We start from the raw sequence: 20,455 nt of genomic DNA on the forward strand, positions 1-20,455 counted from the left end.
GAATAAAGTAGTTACATTCGCTATTTTCCAATCTAACGGAACCTTCCCCGAATCTAGGGAATTTTGGAAAATTAAAACTAAAGCATCAACTATCTCACTAGCCACTTCTTTTAACACCCTAGGATGATGTCAATCAGGACCCGGGGACTTGTCAGCCCGCAGCTCCAACAATTTGTTCAGTACCACTTCCCTGGGTGATTGTAATTTGCTGGAGTTCTTCCTTCCCTTCCATTTCCTGGCTTACAGCTAATACTGGGATGTTACTGTATCAATAGTGAACATGCAAAATAGCTGATCAATTCATCTGCCATCTCATTATCCATTATTAATTCCCCAGACTCACTTTCTATAGAAAGAACGCTCACATTGTTAACTCTTTTCTTTAAATGTCTATAGAAACTCTTATGTCTTTATATTTCTAGCTCGCCGTCTCTTGTACTCTAAATTTTACCTTCCTTATCAATCTCTTAGTCATTCTTTGCTGTTTTTTATATTCTGTCCAATCTTCTGATCTGCCTCCCATCGTTGCGTAATTATAGGCTTTTTCTTTATGTTTGATACGGTCTTTAAGTGCTTTAGTTCACTACAGATGGTGGGTCCCACCCTTGGAATTTTTCTCTCGCTGAAATGGATCTATTTTGTGTATTCGGAAATATTCCCTTAAAATGTCTGCCACTGCATCTCTATTGACCTATCCCTTAGTCTAATTTGCCAGTTCACTTTAGCTAGCTCTGCTTTATATATAAATATATTTATGCCCTCATAATTGCCCTTATTTAAGTTTAAAATACTAGTCTTGGACCCACTCCTCTCCCTCAAACTGAATGTAAAATTCAAATCATATGATTGCTGCTAATTAGGGGCACCTTAACGATGAGTCATTAGTTAATCCCATCTCGTTGCACAATACCAGGTCTAATATAACCCGTTCTCTGCTTGGCTCCAGAACATACTCTTTCAAGAAATTATCCCAAAAACATTTTATGTACTCATCTAGGTTACCTCTGCCCATCTGATTTTTCCGTCCATTTCTTGACTTGTTTTTTGCTGGTCCCCCCGCCCCCCTCATTACTTTGCATTCAGATGGCAGCTATCCTTTCATTCACACCTCTTCTAGACATCTTTTTACCACTCCCTTTGGCTTTGCACCACAAAACCTTTTGTGATGGAATCCTGCCCTCCACCCTACCAATCAGAAACCTTCCCTTTTGTTCTTTTTCCCCACCCACCCCCGTTTTACATGCTCAAAACTAGTTATATTTCTAACTTTTCCCAGTTCTGATGAAAGGTCTGAAACATCAATTGTCTCTCTCTCTACAGATGACGCCCAATCTGCTGCGTATTTCCAGTATTTGGCTTTGATAACATTCCTATCAACTGGTTTGAGTTTATAGTACAAGATGCCCAGGAAGTCAGTGTGTGCCTGGACATAATCTGTTTGTTGCAGTTAAAAACAAGACGTCATTTAAAGTTAGATGACAAAGAACACTGAATTGCATGATGAAAAATGTCAACGTAATACGCAACAAAGCAGCTCAAAAAAAGGACTAGTAACAAAAGGACTAACAGACTGTAAAATCTTCTATAGGTATGCAAAAAGAAAAAATGATTAGTAAAGACAAAGTTGGGCCCATTACAGGCAGAAGCAGGAGAATTTATATTGGGAAATAAAGGAAATGGCAGAGAAACTAAACAAATACTTTGTGTCTGCCTTCACAGAGGAAGATACAAAAACCTCCCAGAAATACTAGAGAACCAAGGGACTAGCAAGAATGGGGAACTGAACGAAATTAGTATTAGTAAAAAGCAGTACTGGAAAAATTAATGGGACTAAAAGTTGGCAAATCATCTGGACCTGATGATCTACATCCCAGAGCATTGAAAGAGGCTGTGGAGATAGTGGATGGATTGGTGGTCATCTTCCAGAATCTGTAGAATTTTGGAACAGTTCCTGCAGATTAGAAGGTAGCAAATATAACCCCACTATTTAAGAAAGGAGGGAGAGATACAACAGGGAACTACAGAGACCTGTTAGCCTGGCATCAGTAGCAAGGAAAATGCTAGAATCTATTATAAAGGATGTGATAACTGGACACTTAGAAAATAAGGTAGGATTGAGCAGAGTAAACATAGATTTATGAAGGGAAATCTTGTTTGACAAATCTGTTGGAGAAGAGGGAACCAGTGGATGTGGTGTATTTTCAGAAGGCTTTTGATAAGGTCCGACACAAGAAGTTGGTAAACAAAATTAGAGCTTATGGGATTGGAGGCAATATACTGGCATGGATTGAGAATTGGTTAACAATTGGTAAACTGCACCTGGAGTATTGCAGAGTTTTGGTCTCCTTACCAAAGGAAGGATATATTTGCCATAGAGGGAATGCAATGAAGGTTCACTAGACTAATTCCTGAGATGGCAGAATTGTCCTATGAGCAGAGATTGGGGCAGGTGGGCCTGTATTCTCCAGAGTTTAGAAGAATGATGGGTGATCTCATTGAAGCATACAAAATTCTTTGAGTTCAACAAGGTAGATGCAGGAAGGATGATGTTTCCTCTGGCTAGGGAGGTCTAGAACCAAGGGACAGTCTCATATTAAAAAGGGGTAGGCCATTTAGGACTGAGATGAGGATGAATTTTTTTTACTCAAAGGGTGGTAAATCTTTGGAATTCTCTACTCCAGAGGGCAGTGGAGGGTCAGTCATACAGTATGTTCAAGACAGAGATCAACAGATTTCTAGATATTAAAGGCATCAAGGAATTTGGGGATAATGTGGGAAAATGGTGTTGAGATAGATTAGCCATGATCTAATTGAATGGCCGAGCAAGCTCAAGGGGCCAAAGGACCTACTCCTGCTCCTATTTCCTATACCTCTGAACACATCAGGCATGGCCTGCAGATAGCAAGAGCCAAAACAGTTGAGACACCTATTTGGAGATACGAATGATTCAATTCTTAAATGTCTTAAATAAACTCTGACTTCGGAATTTAAGTCAGTAACTTAGGTTTATTTCCATAGTTTTGTGAAGGATGCGAAGAACATTAACCATATACCTTTATTCATAACATCATGAAGAGTTGCAGCACATGGAAGAATTTTGTTTTCACCCTCTTCTGGGCAGATATTCAATGTGGCAGTTGTAACTATGGAGTAAGCAAGTGGGAACAAAAGTTAAGGTAATGCTACTAAAAAGCATTAAAAAATGAAGATAAAGTTCAGAATAACAAATCTACAGAGCAAAGCAGCAATAAGCATGACAACTCAAAAGTTGCACAACAGAATGACATGAATCCATTACAGTCGGGATCAAACTATTTGAACTAGAGATTCTTTCAGGTTAATAATTCATTACTCAGAATTTGAAATTGATCAAAAAAAACGGATAGCTGCAAATGGAAAATAAACTAGAACAGAACCACTGAAATTTTAGGCAAGATTGAAAAAAAAAATCACTATTCAAATACACCAGGGCTTCTTAAATGTCAGAAACGGTAAACGAACTACAAAAGGCACAAGACCTGTGTGGTTAGTTGTGTGTGAAGCTAATTAACTCTAGGTCAAACGACTTAATCTTTATGGACAGGGGAGATCGATAAACAAAATCCAACTTTTTCAGACAATATCCTATGGTAATTTCAAGCAATAAGTCTATACTAAACAGAGACCCACAAAACATTTGTGGTAAAATTAGTTAGTATCTTTATTGCAACAGTACTCCTTTAAATACAGAATTTCTAGTTATTCTTTCACCAAAAGACCAACAGAAACAAAAGGTCTCTGAAAAAAGCTACATAAAGCTGCCCATGTGTAAAAACAGGCCTAAGAATATATAGAGAAATTTTGTCACAAGTCCAGCCTTGTTAATTGTTTTGTACTCAGAGTATGAAAGTCTAATCAGGAACTGCTTTCTCCAGAGTTAAAAGGTCAGGTTTACATTTGATGGACACAATATTACTCGATGAATAAACACATTAATTTCTTTGAAATCTGCCTGTTATAATTTCAGCATCCATCATTGAAGATACAACTTCCTAACTACCAATCTTGTTCCATGACAAAGTCCTTGTTTAGGATTCAAGTTTCAGAGCATTATAACTGCTCCTTCCAAGAGTCTAAGCATGTGTGGCAACATGCCTATTGGAGATAGACCGCATAGAAACTCTGGAGGATATGGACCATCATCTTTGTTTATAGAGTCAACCCCGATGCATTCTTTTAGTTCACCTGAAAGCTTTTCATTCAAATCTAGTGTATCTTCACTTTTAGTAAAAAAATAGCTTTCAAATAATAAGTGGCAAATATATCAATGCTTTCACCAAATAGGAAATCAACTGAAAGAAATTAGTGTTAATAAAGAGATGGTACTCAAAAAATTAACTGGACTGAAGGTTGATAAATCCCCTGGGTCAGATAAGCTACATTCCAGAGTGTTGAAAGAGGTGGCTATAGAGATAGTGGATGCACTGGTGGTTATCTTTCAAAATTCTAGATTCTAGAAAGGATCCTGCAGACTGGAATGTAGCAAACATAACCACACTGCTCAAGGGAGCGAGAGAGAAAAACAGGGAACTGCAGACCTGCTAGTTTGACATCAGTAGTCAGGAAAATGTTGAACCCATAAGGAATGTGATGACTAGACACTTAGAAAATATGATTGGACAGAGTCAGCATGGATTTGATGAACCTGTTGGAGTTTTTGAGGATGTTACTTGTAGCATAAAGGAGGTATTTGGATTTTCAGAAGGATTTTGATAAAAGGTCCCACACAGGAAGTTAGTAAAGATGATTAGAACACATGGAATTGGGGGAAATATACAGAAAACAGAGAGCAGAAATAAACAGGTCATTCTCAGGTTGGCTGGTTATTACTAGTGAGGTACTGCAAGGATCAGTGCTGGGGCCACAGATGTTCACAATCTATATCAATGACTTGTATGTGGGTTCAAATGTAACATTTCTAACTTTGCTGATGACACAAAACTAGGTGGGAATGTTAAGTTGTGAGGAGGAGGAGGATGCAAAGAGGCTTCAAGGGGACTTGGACAGGCTTAGTGAATGGGCAAGAACGTGGCAGATGAAATATGTTACACGTGAAGTGATCCATTTTGGTGGAAAAAGAAGAGTTTGTTTTTAAACGGAGAGGGGTTGGGAAGTGTTGATGTCCAAAGGGACCTGGGTGTCCTTGTTCATGAATCACAAGGCTAGCATGCAGGTGTAGCAAGCAATAAGGAAGGCAAATAGTATGTTGGCCTTCACTACAAGGGTTTTTTGAGTACAGGAGTAAAGAAGTCTTGCTGTAATTGTATACAGTCTTGGTGAGACCACACCTGGAGTATTGTGTACAGTTTGGTCTCCTCATCTAAAAGGAAGGATATACTTGCCTTAGAAGGAGTGCAGAGGTTCACCAGACTAATCCCGGAGATGGCGGGATTGAATTGAGAGATTAGAGAATACAGGCCCAGTTTCGAAGAATGAGAGTGATCTCACTAAAACTTTAAAAATTCTTACAGGGTGTGTGTGACAGGATGGACGTAGATAGGATATTTCCCCTGGCTGGTGAGTCTAGAACCAGGGGACATAGTCTCAGAAAAAGGGGTAGGCCATTTAAGACTGCGATGAGGAGGAATTTCTTGAAGCAGAGGGTGGTGAATCTTTGGAATTCTCTAACCCGGAGGGCTATTGAAGCTCAATCATTGAGCATGTTCAAGACAGAAAATTGATAGATTTCTAGATACTAATGACATCAAGGGATATGGGGCTAGCATGGGAAAGTGGCATTGAGGTAGATAATCAGCCATGATCTAACAATGGCAGAGGTGGATGGATGGGCTGAATGGCCTACTCCTGCTCTTATGTTCCTATGGCCTAACATAATTTGACTCCTTGGAAAAACAATTCTCCAGTATTTCAATTATCTCCCAATTTTCCATTCCCTAGTATAAGAAGCCAACCTGTAAAAAAATTTTTTGTTGAGTGTTACTCTCAAAGAACAAAGAACAGTACAGCACAGGAACAGGCCATTCAGCCCTCCAAGCCTGCACCGATCTTGATGCCTGCCTAAACTAAAACCTTCTGCACTTCCGGGGACCGTATCCCTCTATTCATGCATTTGTCAAGATGCCTCCTAAACGTCGCTATCGTACCTGCTTCCACCACCACCCCCGGCAGCAAGTTCCAGGCACTCACCACCCTCTGTGTAAAGAGTTTGCCTCGCACATCCCCTCTAAACTTTGCCCCTCGCACCTTAAACCTATGTCCCCTAGTAACTGACTCTTCCACCCTGGGAAAAAGCTTCTGACTATCCACTCTGTCCATGCCGCTCATAACTTTGTAAACCTCGATCATGTCGCCCCTCCACCTCCATTGTTCCAGTGAAAACAATCAGAGTTTATCCAACCTCTCCTCATAGCTAATGCCCTCCAGACCAGGCAACATCCTGGTAAACCTCTTCTGTACCCTCTCCAAAGCCTCCACGTCCTTCTGGTAGTGTGGCAACCAGAATTGCACGCAATATTCTAAGTGTGGCCTAACTAAAGTTCTGTACAGCTGCAGCATGACTTGCCAATTTTTATACTCTATGCCCAGACCGATGAAGACACGCATGCCGTATGCCTTCTTGACTACCTTATCCATCTGCGTTGCCACTTTCAGTGACCTGTGGACCTGTACGCCCAGATCTCTCTGCCTGTCAATACTCCTAAGGGTTCTGCCATTTACTGTATACTTCCCACCTGCATTAGACCTTCCAAAATGCTTTACTTCACATTTGTCTGGATTAAACTCCATCTGCCATTTCTCCGCCCAAGTCTCCAACCGATCTATATCCTGCTGTATCCTCTGACAATCCTCATCACTGTCCGCAACTCCACCAACCTTTGTGTCGTCCGCAAACTTACTAATCAGACCAGCTACATTTTCCTCCAAATCATTTATATATACTACAAACAGCAAAAGGTCCCAGCACTGATCCCTGCGGAACACCACTAGTCACATCCCTCCATTCAGAAAAGCACCCTTCCACTGCTACCCTCTGTCTTCTATGACTGAGCCAGTTCTGTATCTATCTGGTCAGCTCACTCTGATCCCATGTGACTTCACCTTTTGTACCAGTCTGCCATGAGGGTCCTTGTCAAAGGCTTTACTGAAGTCCATATAGATAACATCCACTGCCCTTCCTTCATCAATCATCTTTGTCACTTCCTCAAAAAAGTCAATCAAATCTCATGTTTACTTCAAGTTTGAATTTTCTCCATTGTGGCCAGATTTGTTCATACAACTTTCTACAATATATCTTTGCCATGCTCTAGTAGGAGCTGTTAGAAAAAAAAAAATCACCTCCCAGCAAAACAATTTTCCCTCTGAATAATGTTATTCATTAAATCTTTAAACAATTCACCACATTTAGAAATTCTTTCACCAAAGACTTTAACAGAATCTAAACTTCCGATCCTCAGAAAAAAGTTACATAAAGCTGAGCATGTGCAAAAACATTGGGTTTAAAATGGCACTGAAAAGTCAATGTGCCCCACCTGGACAGCACTCACATATTGCAGTTTAATTGAATGCAATAAATGGAATTGTGTTTTGAAAAAGAGCAGTTAGCAACCATTTCACTGGAACAACATTTTTCACCTCCATCAGTTTAATACATTATCCTGAAGTAATTCTACAGTTTTTGCTCACACCTGGCTAGTCAGTGCCTTTCTTATAAAATTCTTAGTTGCATGAGAGAACGGGTAATAAGAAAAGGCCATTAATCCCCTGTAGTTTGCATCATTGCTGACTCTTCCTAGAGACAAAAAAAGATTTGCACCTATTCAGTAATCCCTGCATCAAGTCCCAAAGCAACTCGCATTGAATTATCTGGTGCTGTTCTGGGAGATAAAATGGCAGCCATTTTGTACGCAGCAAGGTTCCACAAACTAAAAAAGGTGAGAAGTTTTAAAAATTGCAGTTCGCAACCACTGTCCTGAAAACTTGCGGGGCAGAGATTAGAAGAGCCATGTAAACATAGAACCTTACTCTAGGTGCCTTGTGTCAGATGAATCAAAACATTGTTATGGTAGTAGTCGGTATTCTCAGTACCCGAATGTTACAATAAAGTTTTCAAATATCTAATTAACCAACTGTCATCCCACAGGTGCAGAACAACCTCACCAAGCATAAAGCATGCTGCAAAGCAAAGCCCACAAACCTGACAGCAGCCATTTTTTTTTTTTATAAAGTGGATCTCCCCCTGCGGGTTCAATGGGCAAATCCCTGGTCAGTAAATGGTTCCTTGAAGGTTTACTTTGTGAATCCATTTCATTGGGGTCTTGGTTTCTGTGTAGCTCTTTTTGTGATTGGTGTGTAGCTCCCTCGGTTGTTCATCCCATATTGGATGAGCAGAAATTTTCTCCAATTAAATAAGAATGAAGCTATAGTCTCCCGTCCTCGTCACTGACTCCATCCATCTCCCTGGTCACTGACTACATGACCTTATGTTGAGCTCCAACATCACCAAGGTTGCCTTTCACCTCCATAAACATCGCCCACTACCACTTCTGTCTCAGCTCATCTGCTGTTGAAACCCTCATATATGCTTTTGTTACTCTGGCCTTTGTTCCATGAGATAAAGTGGCAACTATAACATGCATAGCAAGGCTCCACAAACTAGAGAAGTTTTTTTTTAAAGTTGAAATTAGCAACCACTTCCCTGAAACATTGACAAATTTGTATTTCATTTCCAATACTCATCTCCATCCCAGTCGAAAATTGCATCAAAAACTATGTCCCTCATTTGCACTAGGCACTGCCAATCAAACAAACCTACCAACAGGCGCACCCCCCCTTAATCTGACCGATCAAAACAGTCCAAACAAAAACAGTACATTATACATATTTAATTTGTTCAAAAAGGAAATTACAAAAGGAGCAGCAGCACAGTAATTTAGATTATTGCTACACTATATCAAGATAGGCAGAGCAGTCTGGCACACCCTGAAGACCCTGAAAGTTACTAGGGCCCAAATTATTTACTTTTTTTTGGAAAAAGTTCCCTGCCCAGAGGCCAGCCTAATTGATAGACGCAGCTGCCTCTGAAGTGAGGAATGCATTATAAAAGGCCTCAGCCCAGCAGCAGATATAGGTTTAGTGTTCGTTGCAGGTAGGGGGCTCGAGATCAGAGGGGAAGGAAACTGTAAAGGCACCTGATGGATCCAGCCCATCTTGCCTCCTTTTACCAAGGCCCAGAAAACTGTCAACATGGATTAACTAGAAAATGAGGCACACAGCCTCCTTTTTAAAAAAAAGTGGTTGGGGTATGCTCATGTTTGAGATTTTTAACCATTTTAACTTTCTACCTGACCCAAACCCACCTGATTTTGATCTGGTTAAAATTACCCCCATCGATCATACACAAATATCACCTGTTAGTAAAATCATGGATCAAGATTTGCACTGTGCAACTATTAGAGTTTTTCTTTTTCCTTTCATCCATTACTAAAGAAGGAATTGTAAAATAAAAGGACGAACGAGGGAGAAAATGAAAAAAGGTAAAGAATACAAGCATATTAAGCAAAGTAAAAAGGGCTTAAATCAACAATCAGTTGTCGGCAATTTCAAAGGTCAGTTTGGATTCAAGTGAATTTACCAAATGTAATTCAAATGTACCAACACAGATTGTTGAACGCCTTTTGTCAGATTATAAAGAGGTGGAGGCAAAGAGGAGCACTGAAGGTGTGAAAAGGGAAAGATGGTGAATTATGAAAAGAAAATTGTATTAACAGTATAAACAAAGAGCTGAGGTGGAGATGCATCTAGACATCTAAGTTTACTGATTAAATCTGCAGTATGATTGGAGTCTATGAAATACTAAATTAGAAGTTAAAATTAGCAACTTCAGTTTCCCATTCAGTATCAACAACTGATTTGTATACTGCCTTTAACATAATAAAATGTGCCAAGAGGCCTCACAGGAGCACATTAAAACAAAGGCTGCATTTGTTGACAATGCAACAAGATGGCACAGTGCTGGCACATGTGCAAATGCAGCCTCATCGACTGAAACCTTACTGTCTGCAACATCTCAGGCAACTCCCAGTAATAAAAATGGGGCTGCTCAATTGGCCAAAGCGAATTAAACCTAAACCCACACCCCACCCACCACCCTCCAACAGTACCCCATTCCAACCCAGGATCGCCAACTCCACTGCCAGTTTCCTGCTCGCTCCAGCGATTGCCACTTCCTCCTGTGCCCGCCATTCTTTCCCGCCCAGAGAAGCAGCGAGGCAAGAAGTGAGTGGCAAACAGTTAGGAGGAGGAGAGAACGGCGAGGAGACTGGAGCGGGGAAAGACAACAGTGATAGAGGCAGCAATTGCGGCCATTGAGAGGTGATGCAACACGGACATCATTACGTGGTTTGATCTCACAACGTGCATGCGTGCATTCATACTGGCAAGCTAATAAATGTTCTGATGCACTGATGACGCCTGTGATCACTCTGCGCATGCTGTGTTGTCAGACACTCTTTAAAACAAAACATGGCACCAAGCCACGTAAGGAGATAAGTGGTCAGATGACAAAAGCTTGGACAAAGAGGCAAGTTTTAGGGAATGTCTTAAAGAAGCAAAGCAAATAGAGGCGCAGAGATATAGGGAGGGGATTCTACAGATTTAAGGCCTAAACAACTGAAGACACAGCCACCAATCGTTGAGACACTAAAATCGGGAATGCTCAAGAAGCCAGAATTAAAACAAGTGCAGATATCTGAAGGTTATGGAGCTGGAGGTTAGAGATAGGGAGGAATGAGGCCATGGAGAGGTTTGAAAACAAGAACAACTTTAAAATCAAGATGTTGCTTGACTGGGAGACAATGTTTGTTCTTCTTGCCAGAGATGCTGTCTGACCTGCTGAGTATTTCCAGCAATTTCAGTTGTAATTTCAGATTTCCAGCATCCACAGTATTTTGCTTTTATGTTTATGTGGGAGCCAATGTAGGTCAGCTAGCACAGGGGTGATAGCTAACAGTTGCTGGCTCGAGTAAGGATGACATCAGTTTTAAAGGAGGCTGGTATGCGAGAGACCAGACAAATCTATAGGGAGTAAAGGCATGAATGAGGGTTTCAGCAGATAAGCAGAGAAAAGGGCAAAGTTAGAGGTGGAAATAGGCCATCTTAGTAATGTGCAAATGTGGTCAGAAGCTCATCTCAGTGTCAAATATGACTAAGGTTGCAAACAGACTAGTTTGGTCTTGGACTGTTGCCGGGGAGGGGGATGGATTTTTTTTTAGTGGGGACTGGAAACAATGGCTTCCAGTCTTCCCAATATTTAATTGGAGGAAATTACAAAAAATAGAGCAGAGCAGCAGCTGATGTGTTCTGCTCCTCTAAGGTTGTGTGATATTTAAACAGCAAGTTTCTCACTCCAGCCCCTGCAAATTTGCAGACTTTAACTTTTTAAAAAGAGAACAGTAGCAATGCCAGTGTCATTTGTTTAGTCAGGGTCTAGGATCTAATGTTAATTACGGAATGCTTTGTAAGCACCTTCTTCCCCTCCAGTCAATATCAACCTCATAAATTCAATATATATTAGTCACTTTAGAAAGTGATTGTAAACTTGCTCTGGTGCACAGGGTAGAATGTAGGCCAGCCAGGAGCAGTGCATTACAATGGTCAAGTCTAGACATATCAAGGCGATCAATTCTCTAAGAACCCAAAACTAGATTACAAGAACTATTTCTCCCATTATGTTTTTCACCTAAGGCTTGGAAGAGTGCTCTAAACTTTCCTGATAATTTAATGAATTATAACTATTCAAATACATTGGAGAACCTTTTAAAATGTACATCTTAAGCCTAGAACAGTTGGACAAATTAGGGAGGTATCCAATTACTTTGTCTGTACCCTGGTACATGGTAAATAATTGCAGCAGCATGAACTGGCTGTGCAAATACTTTTTCCACACATTAAGCACAAGTTCATGAGAACAATCATGAATCAGAGTTCAAGAGCAATGCAGTCTGCGCTATAGATCAAATCATGGCCTAAACCACAAACCATTATACACAGCAGGAAATAGCCTCTTACGAGCAAGTTAACACTGTTGCCTGTTACAGGTTCTGTAAATTGGAAGTTTTCAAATTTGTAGTTAAAAATGCGTGCAATATCAACGAAACAGGTCAATTTCCTTGTATTTGCCACCAAGTTTTATGCAGCATCTCATTAGTTTACATCCCCCAACTGCAACACAAGAAAAGCAACAGAACTTAGAACTCAAAAACCAATACCCATAGCTCCCAGGGAATAGAAGGTCATATTTTGCAATCAAGGTCTTATGAAACTTTAAAACTTTCATTCTAAAATATACTTCAACTTGGAAATGGTTAGAATTTTATCAAGTTCTTGCCCACCTGTCTCAAACGGTTCCTCAGTTTCACTGCTGTTCACCTGGGCTTCTGACAAGTTTTGATCTTCAAAATAATCATCATCATGGGAAATGAGAATGCGGGTCATGGAATCATCACCAATCTCCTCTGTAAAAGGCTGATCATGTTGGCTGTTAAAAATCTCTTCATACAAATCAATAGTCTGCACAGAACCCTGCAAATGTTCACTGACTTTAAGAGTCCCTTGTGATTCATTAAGATCTGCATCTTCAATCTGGTTGCTTAAAGAGTATTGGTCCATACAAGCCAGTGTTGTAGGTATTACTTCATCTGGGCCTGAAGGTACAGTATCTTCAAAATTGCCAACTACAATAGTCTTAATAGTACCTGCAGTGGGACTTGAAGACAATGCAGCAAGTTCATGGGTCTTTGAAGTATTTAGCATTTGTACTTCATTATCTACACTATCCACTACTGGAGACAGCTTAATACTCGGAAGATTAATTATGCATTCATTATTCTCTTCTAGTATATAAACAACTGGACTTTTAAGATGTGCCTCTTCCTCCTTATGCAATTTGCACAAAGTGACAAAGTTTTCTGCATTTGGTACTTCAGATGATGTTATGTTTGAAGTTATAGCCTGCATCAATAGTTTATCTTCTAGATTTAAGCCACCAGGGCTAGACAGCGGAGGGGGTAACTGACCAGGACATAATGAATCTTTAACACATATCTGACCACTTTCATTATATTTATCAGTATGCGGATTCCACAAGTGTCTCACTATATCATTGATTATACCACCGACATATTGAATTTGTACATACAATAAAGACGGTAAACTGCTGTTTCCACATTCATTTGCTACCACAGTTACTTTTAATAACTGATCAGAAAGTTGAAGGAGCGTTTCCACAGCACCATCTTTCCAAGAACCTTTAGACAAATCATACCCTGAGAGGCAGCATGGAAATGACTGTGTGGGTATTTTTAGCAGCTCTTTGGGCATCTTTTTAACTTGTTCTATTCCAACATCATCTTCATTCCCATAGTCAACATATTGCAGAGAAAGTATGCTTCCATTTATTTTTTTTACTTCAGCTCTGTACCACTGTCCATCTTCACAATATTTACAAAAACAGCTGTCACCAACTGAAATGTCAGATAACAATTCCCTGTTGGTAATACCAAGTATTCCTACTTCTTGCATTTTTTTAGATAACATTTGAACTTCAGGGGTTGAATACTGACACCAGAAATAGCTAGGACTTTCCGCTGCAATGATATACCCTTCAATGGTTTGTCCCACGAAAGGACTTTTCTTGATGTATCGTCCATAACTGGATGTGTTGGATACACTCACATTCAGTTTCTCAATACCCAATCCTGAAGCAGTTAGTCTGTTTCTGACTAAGTTATCAAAGTGTTCATATATAGCCACTTCCAGTATATTATCTTCATAAATAGTAATCACTTTTACAGTTACAGTTTTATGCAAAACCAAAGTTTCAAATAGTTCAATGGCTTCTTTAGACCAGCTATTTTTATCAATTGGAAACAAGCCATGCAACTTACATTCGTAAGTTAATGTAAATGCAGGAATTACTTCTTTTATATCTTCGCTGTTTACTACTTCTTTAATGCCCTCCTTCAGAAAAAGGACCTCAACAACGCCATTACAAACTTGCACAATTTCACATGTAGACCAGTTATTATGAGTTTTACTTTTCACCATACACAGATCGCCAGGCTTGGGAGCCATATCATCTTTGGACTGTAAGTCATAGCTGTTATCTTTCATTTTCTCAAGTGATTCAATAAAAATGCCATCACTTGTGGTTTTAAACTGACACCAAAACTGCTGAGGAGACTGTACTGCAAGGACATATGCATTGAACTTTGAAGCAGGCCTTACATCAATTACAGGATATTCCGTTGGTAGCTGAGAATATCGTACACTACTTCTAAATGCAAACTTATTCAACAAGTCAGCCATTGATCCCTGGTCATCATGAAGATGAACCTCCCACAACTGCCCATGCTGTTGTATAAATTCACATGTTATTCCAGTTTTACTTGTTCTCTTTATGAATTCAGATACAGCTTCCTCACTGCTTTCTCCAAAACTTGTATCCTGAAATCCTGTGAGAAAGCATGGTATGCTAAGTCGGTGGACTTCCAAGAACTCTTTAGAAAGAGGAAAAAGTTTTGATGCATCCACTGCTGCAGTATTACCATAATCTATATATTCCACAGAAACCAAATCATCATGAATTTGAGTTACAACAGCTCTGTATTGAGAACCATCTTCAGGAAACTCCGCACAGACTACATCACCTATCTGAAAGCTTCCAACTTTATCATTCGTTTTACATGCATTCAACCTTTCTTCCATCGCAGTTACTTTATCTTCATTTTGGGGAAGCTGAACAAAAAAATGTGATGGACTGATAACATGCGAAACAGATATCTCACTTCTAAATCCACCATTCAACGTCATCAGAGGGATCTCAGTCATCTTAGGCCAAGGCATAGTTAAGTTACTAGCATTTTGTTTACTAGGGTTGTCAACCCAACTGCCATCAAATTTGTGATCGGCAATTTCCATACTGGATTTTACATCTGAAGATTCTTTTGTACATATTTTGTTGTAAACACATTTCTTTAGCCCAGCTTCTTCAGTCTGTGAAATAACCTCTGCTCTATTCTTCCACCTGTCCTGTTTGCAAGTAGATATTACCTTTTCAGTTTCATGACTATCACCTTGATCCTCAACTATACGTCTTTTGAGAGGTGATGGCTCATGGTCACTCTTTACCATATAAGGGGAGCATGACTTTTCATTTTTGTTTTTTTGCCTTCCTGCATTTCCATTTGTTTTTGTTTCACTGGTACTCTGCAAGCATAGCTGTTCTTTAATCTTTGCATTAATTTGCATGTTCCCATCATATAGTTCAACGATCAACTTTCCATCAGTTTCTTTTGCTACTACCACAGCTTTTAAAGGCTTATCCATCACAGCTTTTTTAAACCAGATAATAATGTCAAGGGATAAGTCAACTGGTATATCAGACAACCCACATTTAATTGCTTGCATAGGTAAAAACTTAACATCTTTTGCACTGTTGGGTATTGGAAGCAAGTCATCTTTATCAATATCTAGTTTGTTGCCATAGTCCACAAAAGAAACCCGAATTCGGTCTTGCATGGGCCAAGCCAAAGCACGATACCACCGGTTATCAGTATATTTTGCGAGACAAATGGGGTCTACACCCTGTGAAAAAGTATAGCCCTGCATCTTAGAAGACAGTTTATTAACCTTGTCTGCGAGTTTATCTAGAACACCCAAGTTTCTACTAAGCAAACAGTAGAATTTTGTTGGGCTTGCAACATGACTCACATACATTTCTTCTTCACTACCAATTTTCACATCATGAGTCGAATAGTAATAAGTATAAAGGCTTACTGACGGGGCAAGAACACTAGGTGACCCTACAAATTTGGCTAAGCCTCGCTCAATAAGTAACTGGCAAGCACTCTGAAAAGGAGTGTTCAAATCCACAACATTGCACAGCCCTTTGCCTTCTACAACAGTCAATGCATACACTGTGCATTTGAGCTCCATGTATAAGCTTAAGGCATTATCAATAAATTCCTGGAATGCAGCGATAGAATCTTCATTCCACATGAACGGATCAGGACCCATGGGCTGAATTATGTTGTAAAGACTGCACCTAAATGCCTGACCTTTGAAAAGAAGGAACTCTGGTCTTATCAGACGAAGGTCACTTATCGGCACTCTCTCTCTATTTCCATAATCAATGTACAATACATCCACTTCCATTGCAGTCACTTTTCCAAGGATCAGTGCTCGGTACCACTTTCCATCTTCAGAGTACTTTACAATACAAGCAGATTGACCAGGCTGAAAATTATCTTCATGCGTGTTATAATATTCCTGTATTTTACTCATTAGTATCTTCAATTCATGTGTATTTTTAGTCATTTGACACCAAAAGTCACCAGGTTCATCAATGTAAGAAACTTGTACATCTACTGTGCTTCCCACTTTAAGATATTCTTGTTTATAGGGAGACTCGGTAAATACAGATTCCATCATTTCTGTTCTAGCATTACCTTCAAATTCTCCCTGACCAGAAAACAATGTGGTTAGAGAATCACTTAAGCCCACTGCTGGTGTACTACAGTACTCTGTAAATGGTTTAATTTTTTCAGGAGTCACTGGTCTTTGCTCCAATTTGTCTTTTTTGCTTCTACCATATGTGTGAACAATTTCTTCAGATGAATGTGAAATATATGAATGGCCCAATAAATCCAAATTCTTTGAATTAAAATTTGAGACTTTTAGTTCTTTGCGATCAGCATAACCTGCCTGCAAGATTAACTTGTTCACACTAGGCTCTCCTTCATCTTCCACATCTAGAAGTTCGATCAAGTATTTGTCCATTTCCTTTTCTAAAACGTGAACTACAAGATGTTTTTCAAACACTGCCTTTTCAAAATAAGCAACAGCTTCTCTACTCCAAGTTCCCTCTTTGGGAGCAAGGTCAGCAAGGCAGCACTTCACTGCTAAGGCGGGTAATTTTCTATACTCTGGAAGTAAGGCTTTAACATCATGCCAATCCACTACTTCCATGTTTCCGTAATCAATGAAAAATACCCTGAAGTGGCCATCAAGAATCTCGGTAATAACAGCTCTATAAAATAAGTTATCAGCCTTGAATTTAGCACAACATAACAAACCGGGCTCGGGCTTCTTTACTAATCCTTCATTTCGACCCAAATTTCCATATTTTTTGGCAATGCTGTTCATTAATTTTTCAAACTCGCTGGCTGTCTCCATGGTTCGGATCCAAAACTCTGAAGGATCTTTCACAAATTCAACTAGGACATCATAAAATGCGTTCAGTTTCAGATGAGCATTCTTCAGCAGAGAGATGCGATCTTTGGCTTTGGACACTCCTTCGATCCTCCTGTCCCCAATGAGGTAGTCGCCGCCACATTGGAGTGCGTTCAGTTTCTGGAAATCCCCCTTCACTCTGCTCTCTTCGCTATAACCCGAGAGCAGACTCTCGGCCTGGGCGTTGAAAGCCGCATTGATGGTGGAGCCATCCTCTTGATACAAGGTAACGTAGTAGACGTTCTCCACCGAGTTGTAGAACTCCACCTTGGCTTGCAGCACTCTACGCAAGATCAGCGACTTGAGCAGCTCGACGTGGCGCGCCGACCAGCCACGGCCGTAGTCGGAGGCGTCGCGCAGCGCGAAAGGGTATGTGACAACGGGCATCTTGAAGTAGCCGGGGCTGAGCTTGCGGACGACGCGGGCCGGCACCACTTCCCGGTCGCCGTAGTCGACATAAAAGACCTCGAGCACGCCGTCCGATAGAGTCTGCTGAATGAGCGCACGGTACCAGCGGCCGTCAGCGCTCTTGGCGGCGCACGGCGAACCGAGCCTGCGCGGTGCCTCCGCCGCGCGGCTGTTGTCATAGTAACGGTACATGCTGTCGTGCAGCCGCTCGAGTTCGGGGCAATGGCACCGCAATTGGCAGAAGAAGCGGTCCAGGTAGCGCACGTGGGTCACCCGCACTGTCACCGTCTCGTCCACCTGCAGCAGCGGGTAGAAGTAGTTGAGGCTGTAGCCCGCCTCGCTGGGCGGCGGCGGCACCGGCAACAAGGCCAGGGTGGCCGCCTCGCCCGCGGAACCGGACCCGGCACCGCAGCCGCCCGGCGCGACGGCGGCCGCCAAGGTGCGCTCCTTCCTGAAGGAGGCGCAAGGCCTGGAGGTGGACATCTCCACCAACAGCCGGAAGGCGTTCCGGTCAATGGTCCTGGCCAGGCCTAGCTCACACAGTTGCCGCGACACTCTGGCCACCTCCACCAGTACTAGGCGATTGGGCAACACGGCCTCGACCTGCGCTTCCAGTGTCCGCCCTTGCAAGGTGCGGAAGAAAGCCAGTGCCCCCGACGGCCAACAGGCCGCGCCGCCCCGCTGCTTGCCGCCATCCTCGCCGTCCTCTGGCTCTTTCTCCTGTTCCACATTCTCCTCCTCCTCCTCTTCCTCCACGGCGGTGGCACTGCTATTGGCGGCGGCCCCGGCCGCCGGCACCAAGTTGGCCAGGATGCAACAGACCACCTCGGGCGGCAACTGGAAGAAGTCCTTCTTACCTCGGTCCAGGCTGCGGGCTCGGGCCGGTAGCGCCCGCCCTTCGTCCAGGGTGAAGACGGTGTAATCATCGCCGACGCGGCTCAGCACCCGGGCCCGGTGCCACTCGCCGCTCATCTCCACCAGACATCGCTCATTGGTCTCCAGGGGAGGGAACGGCACGCTGCGCCCGGACCCACCACCACCTCCTCCGCCGCCGCCGCCGCCGCCCAGCCGGGCCGCCTTGGCCCAGTTCTGTATCTCGCTGTGCAGCCTCTGGTACTCGGGTTGCCTTTCCCGCTGCTGGAAGCGGCCCCACAACCTCACCAGCACGGAGCCGGGCCGCGGAGGGTCCACCCGGGTCACCCGGAAAGCAAGGCAAACGCCTGTGGGCGGCAACCCGGCGGTCGAGCACATCGTGATGCACGGCTCCTTCTGCCGTCTCGTTAAATGTTTTTATTCACAAACAGCCAGCTCCATTCACGAGCCCAAGGCCGTTAGTGTTTGAATTCGATTGGAACCTCCCTGTGCAGCCAGCAGACAATCCAACAGCCTTTTCAAAAGCAGCGATAGAACACGTTTCAGTTAACCCTCCCTTTTTAACGCGGCCTTTACTGCGCATGCGTCGCCTGGTTCAGTTCACTGAGCCATGGGGGGACGAGAGTGGATGAAAGAGAAGCGAGTTGGTTGTGAAAACAATTTTTAAAAACAGGATTTAATTTTCTTCCACTCTTACCTTTTTGCTGTAGAAATATTACTGATTAACTGTGTTTAGGTACATCGTATCTGAAGACCTGTTGGAGAATTTGTAGATCGGAACAGCTGATTTCTCCTTTCAGGAAATGGGCTGTGGTCGCATCCTGAGGATGTCACATGCTCCGGTTCTGCACATGCGCGGCACTATGACTCCATCGCGAGGCTTCTTTGTAACGTAATGGTTTTGTGTGGTTTGGTTATGTTGAGTCTTTCATTACATGGAGAAATATTTTTTGAAACTTCGCCTCTGACGCAATAAAAACGTCGATCGCGGTTGTTTTTGTAATCAAGTGCCATTTCTTTGCGTCTCCATTTTTGTAGCATATCTTTATTTATTTTCACTTGTCCAAAGTTGGGCAAATCGATACTTATGCCAAGGTTTGTTCTAACACTGGACCAGGCTGTTGGATAAATATCACATCCAATGGCATTATGTTTGTATGCAGCAGAATTTTTCCTGGTCACTGTGGGGATATCCGTCCGTTAAGCCAATCCATCTTAAAAGAGGTGACTGACCCCTTCATTATTTTCCAATTGAAAAGCTCATGGAACTTTTACTAGCTGGTAGGTTTCCCAAGAGTAGGCAGAGAACCCGTGGCGCCATCATAGTGCCACATCCACATGTGAATTCAGATGCAAGAACGGGAAAGGATACCATTCCATAAGTGTGATTTCTGGGTATATAATTGTCATCCTGCATTGTCAGTATTCGTTGTCCAGGGGTAAACCCTGATACTTTTATGTTCATGGTACTCCAATTAGTTGAACCTTGCCTGTCCAAGAGCGAAGACCAAAGTATGGAAGGTCCTCATCAAGGAACTCCTCTTTGCTGACGATGCTGCACTAACATCTCACATCGACAGGATTGCGGCTGCCTGCAACAAATTTGGCCTAACCATCAGCCTCAAGAAAACCAACATCATGGGACAGGACGTCAGAAATGCTCCATCCATCAATATCGGCGACCACGCTCTGGAAGTGGTTCAAGAGTTCACCTACCAAGGCTCAACTATCACCAGTAACCTGTCTCTCGATGCAGAAATCAACAATCGTATGGGAAAGGTGTCCGCTACTATGTCCAGACTGGCCAAGAGGGTGTGGGAAAATGGCACACTGACACAGAACACAAAAGTCTGAGTATATCAAGCCTGTGTCCTCAGTACCTTGC

At 42.1% G+C, this 20,455-nt stretch overlaps 1 protein-coding gene across 1 annotated transcript in view; it reads right to left on the reverse strand.

The window, feature by feature from the left end:
- Nucleotides 1–18,948, reverse strand: part of LOC137367091 (tudor domain-containing protein 6-like) — a 38,677-nt gene extending 19,729 nt beyond the window's left edge. Inside the window, exons 1-4 of the mRNA XM_068028540.1 lie at nucleotides 18,454–18,948; nucleotides 17,391–18,381; nucleotides 12,390–17,339; nucleotides 3,054–3,143 (exon numbers count right to left, since the gene is read on the reverse strand). Of these exons, the coding sequence (XP_067884641.1) occupies nucleotides 3,054–3,143; nucleotides 12,390–17,339; nucleotides 17,391–18,381; nucleotides 18,454–18,948 (6,526 nt within the window). The remainder of the gene's footprint in view (nucleotides 1–3,053; nucleotides 3,144–12,389; nucleotides 17,340–17,390; nucleotides 18,382–18,453) is intronic.
- Nucleotides 18,949–20,455: the final 1,507 nt, after the last annotated feature.

The sequence above is a fragment of the Heterodontus francisci genome, chromosome 3, assembly GCF_036365525.1.
Source record: "Heterodontus francisci isolate sHetFra1 chromosome 3, sHetFra1.hap1, whole genome shotgun sequence".
In the NCBI taxonomy this organism is placed as follows: domain Eukaryota; kingdom Metazoa; phylum Chordata; class Chondrichthyes; order Heterodontiformes; family Heterodontidae; genus Heterodontus; species Heterodontus francisci.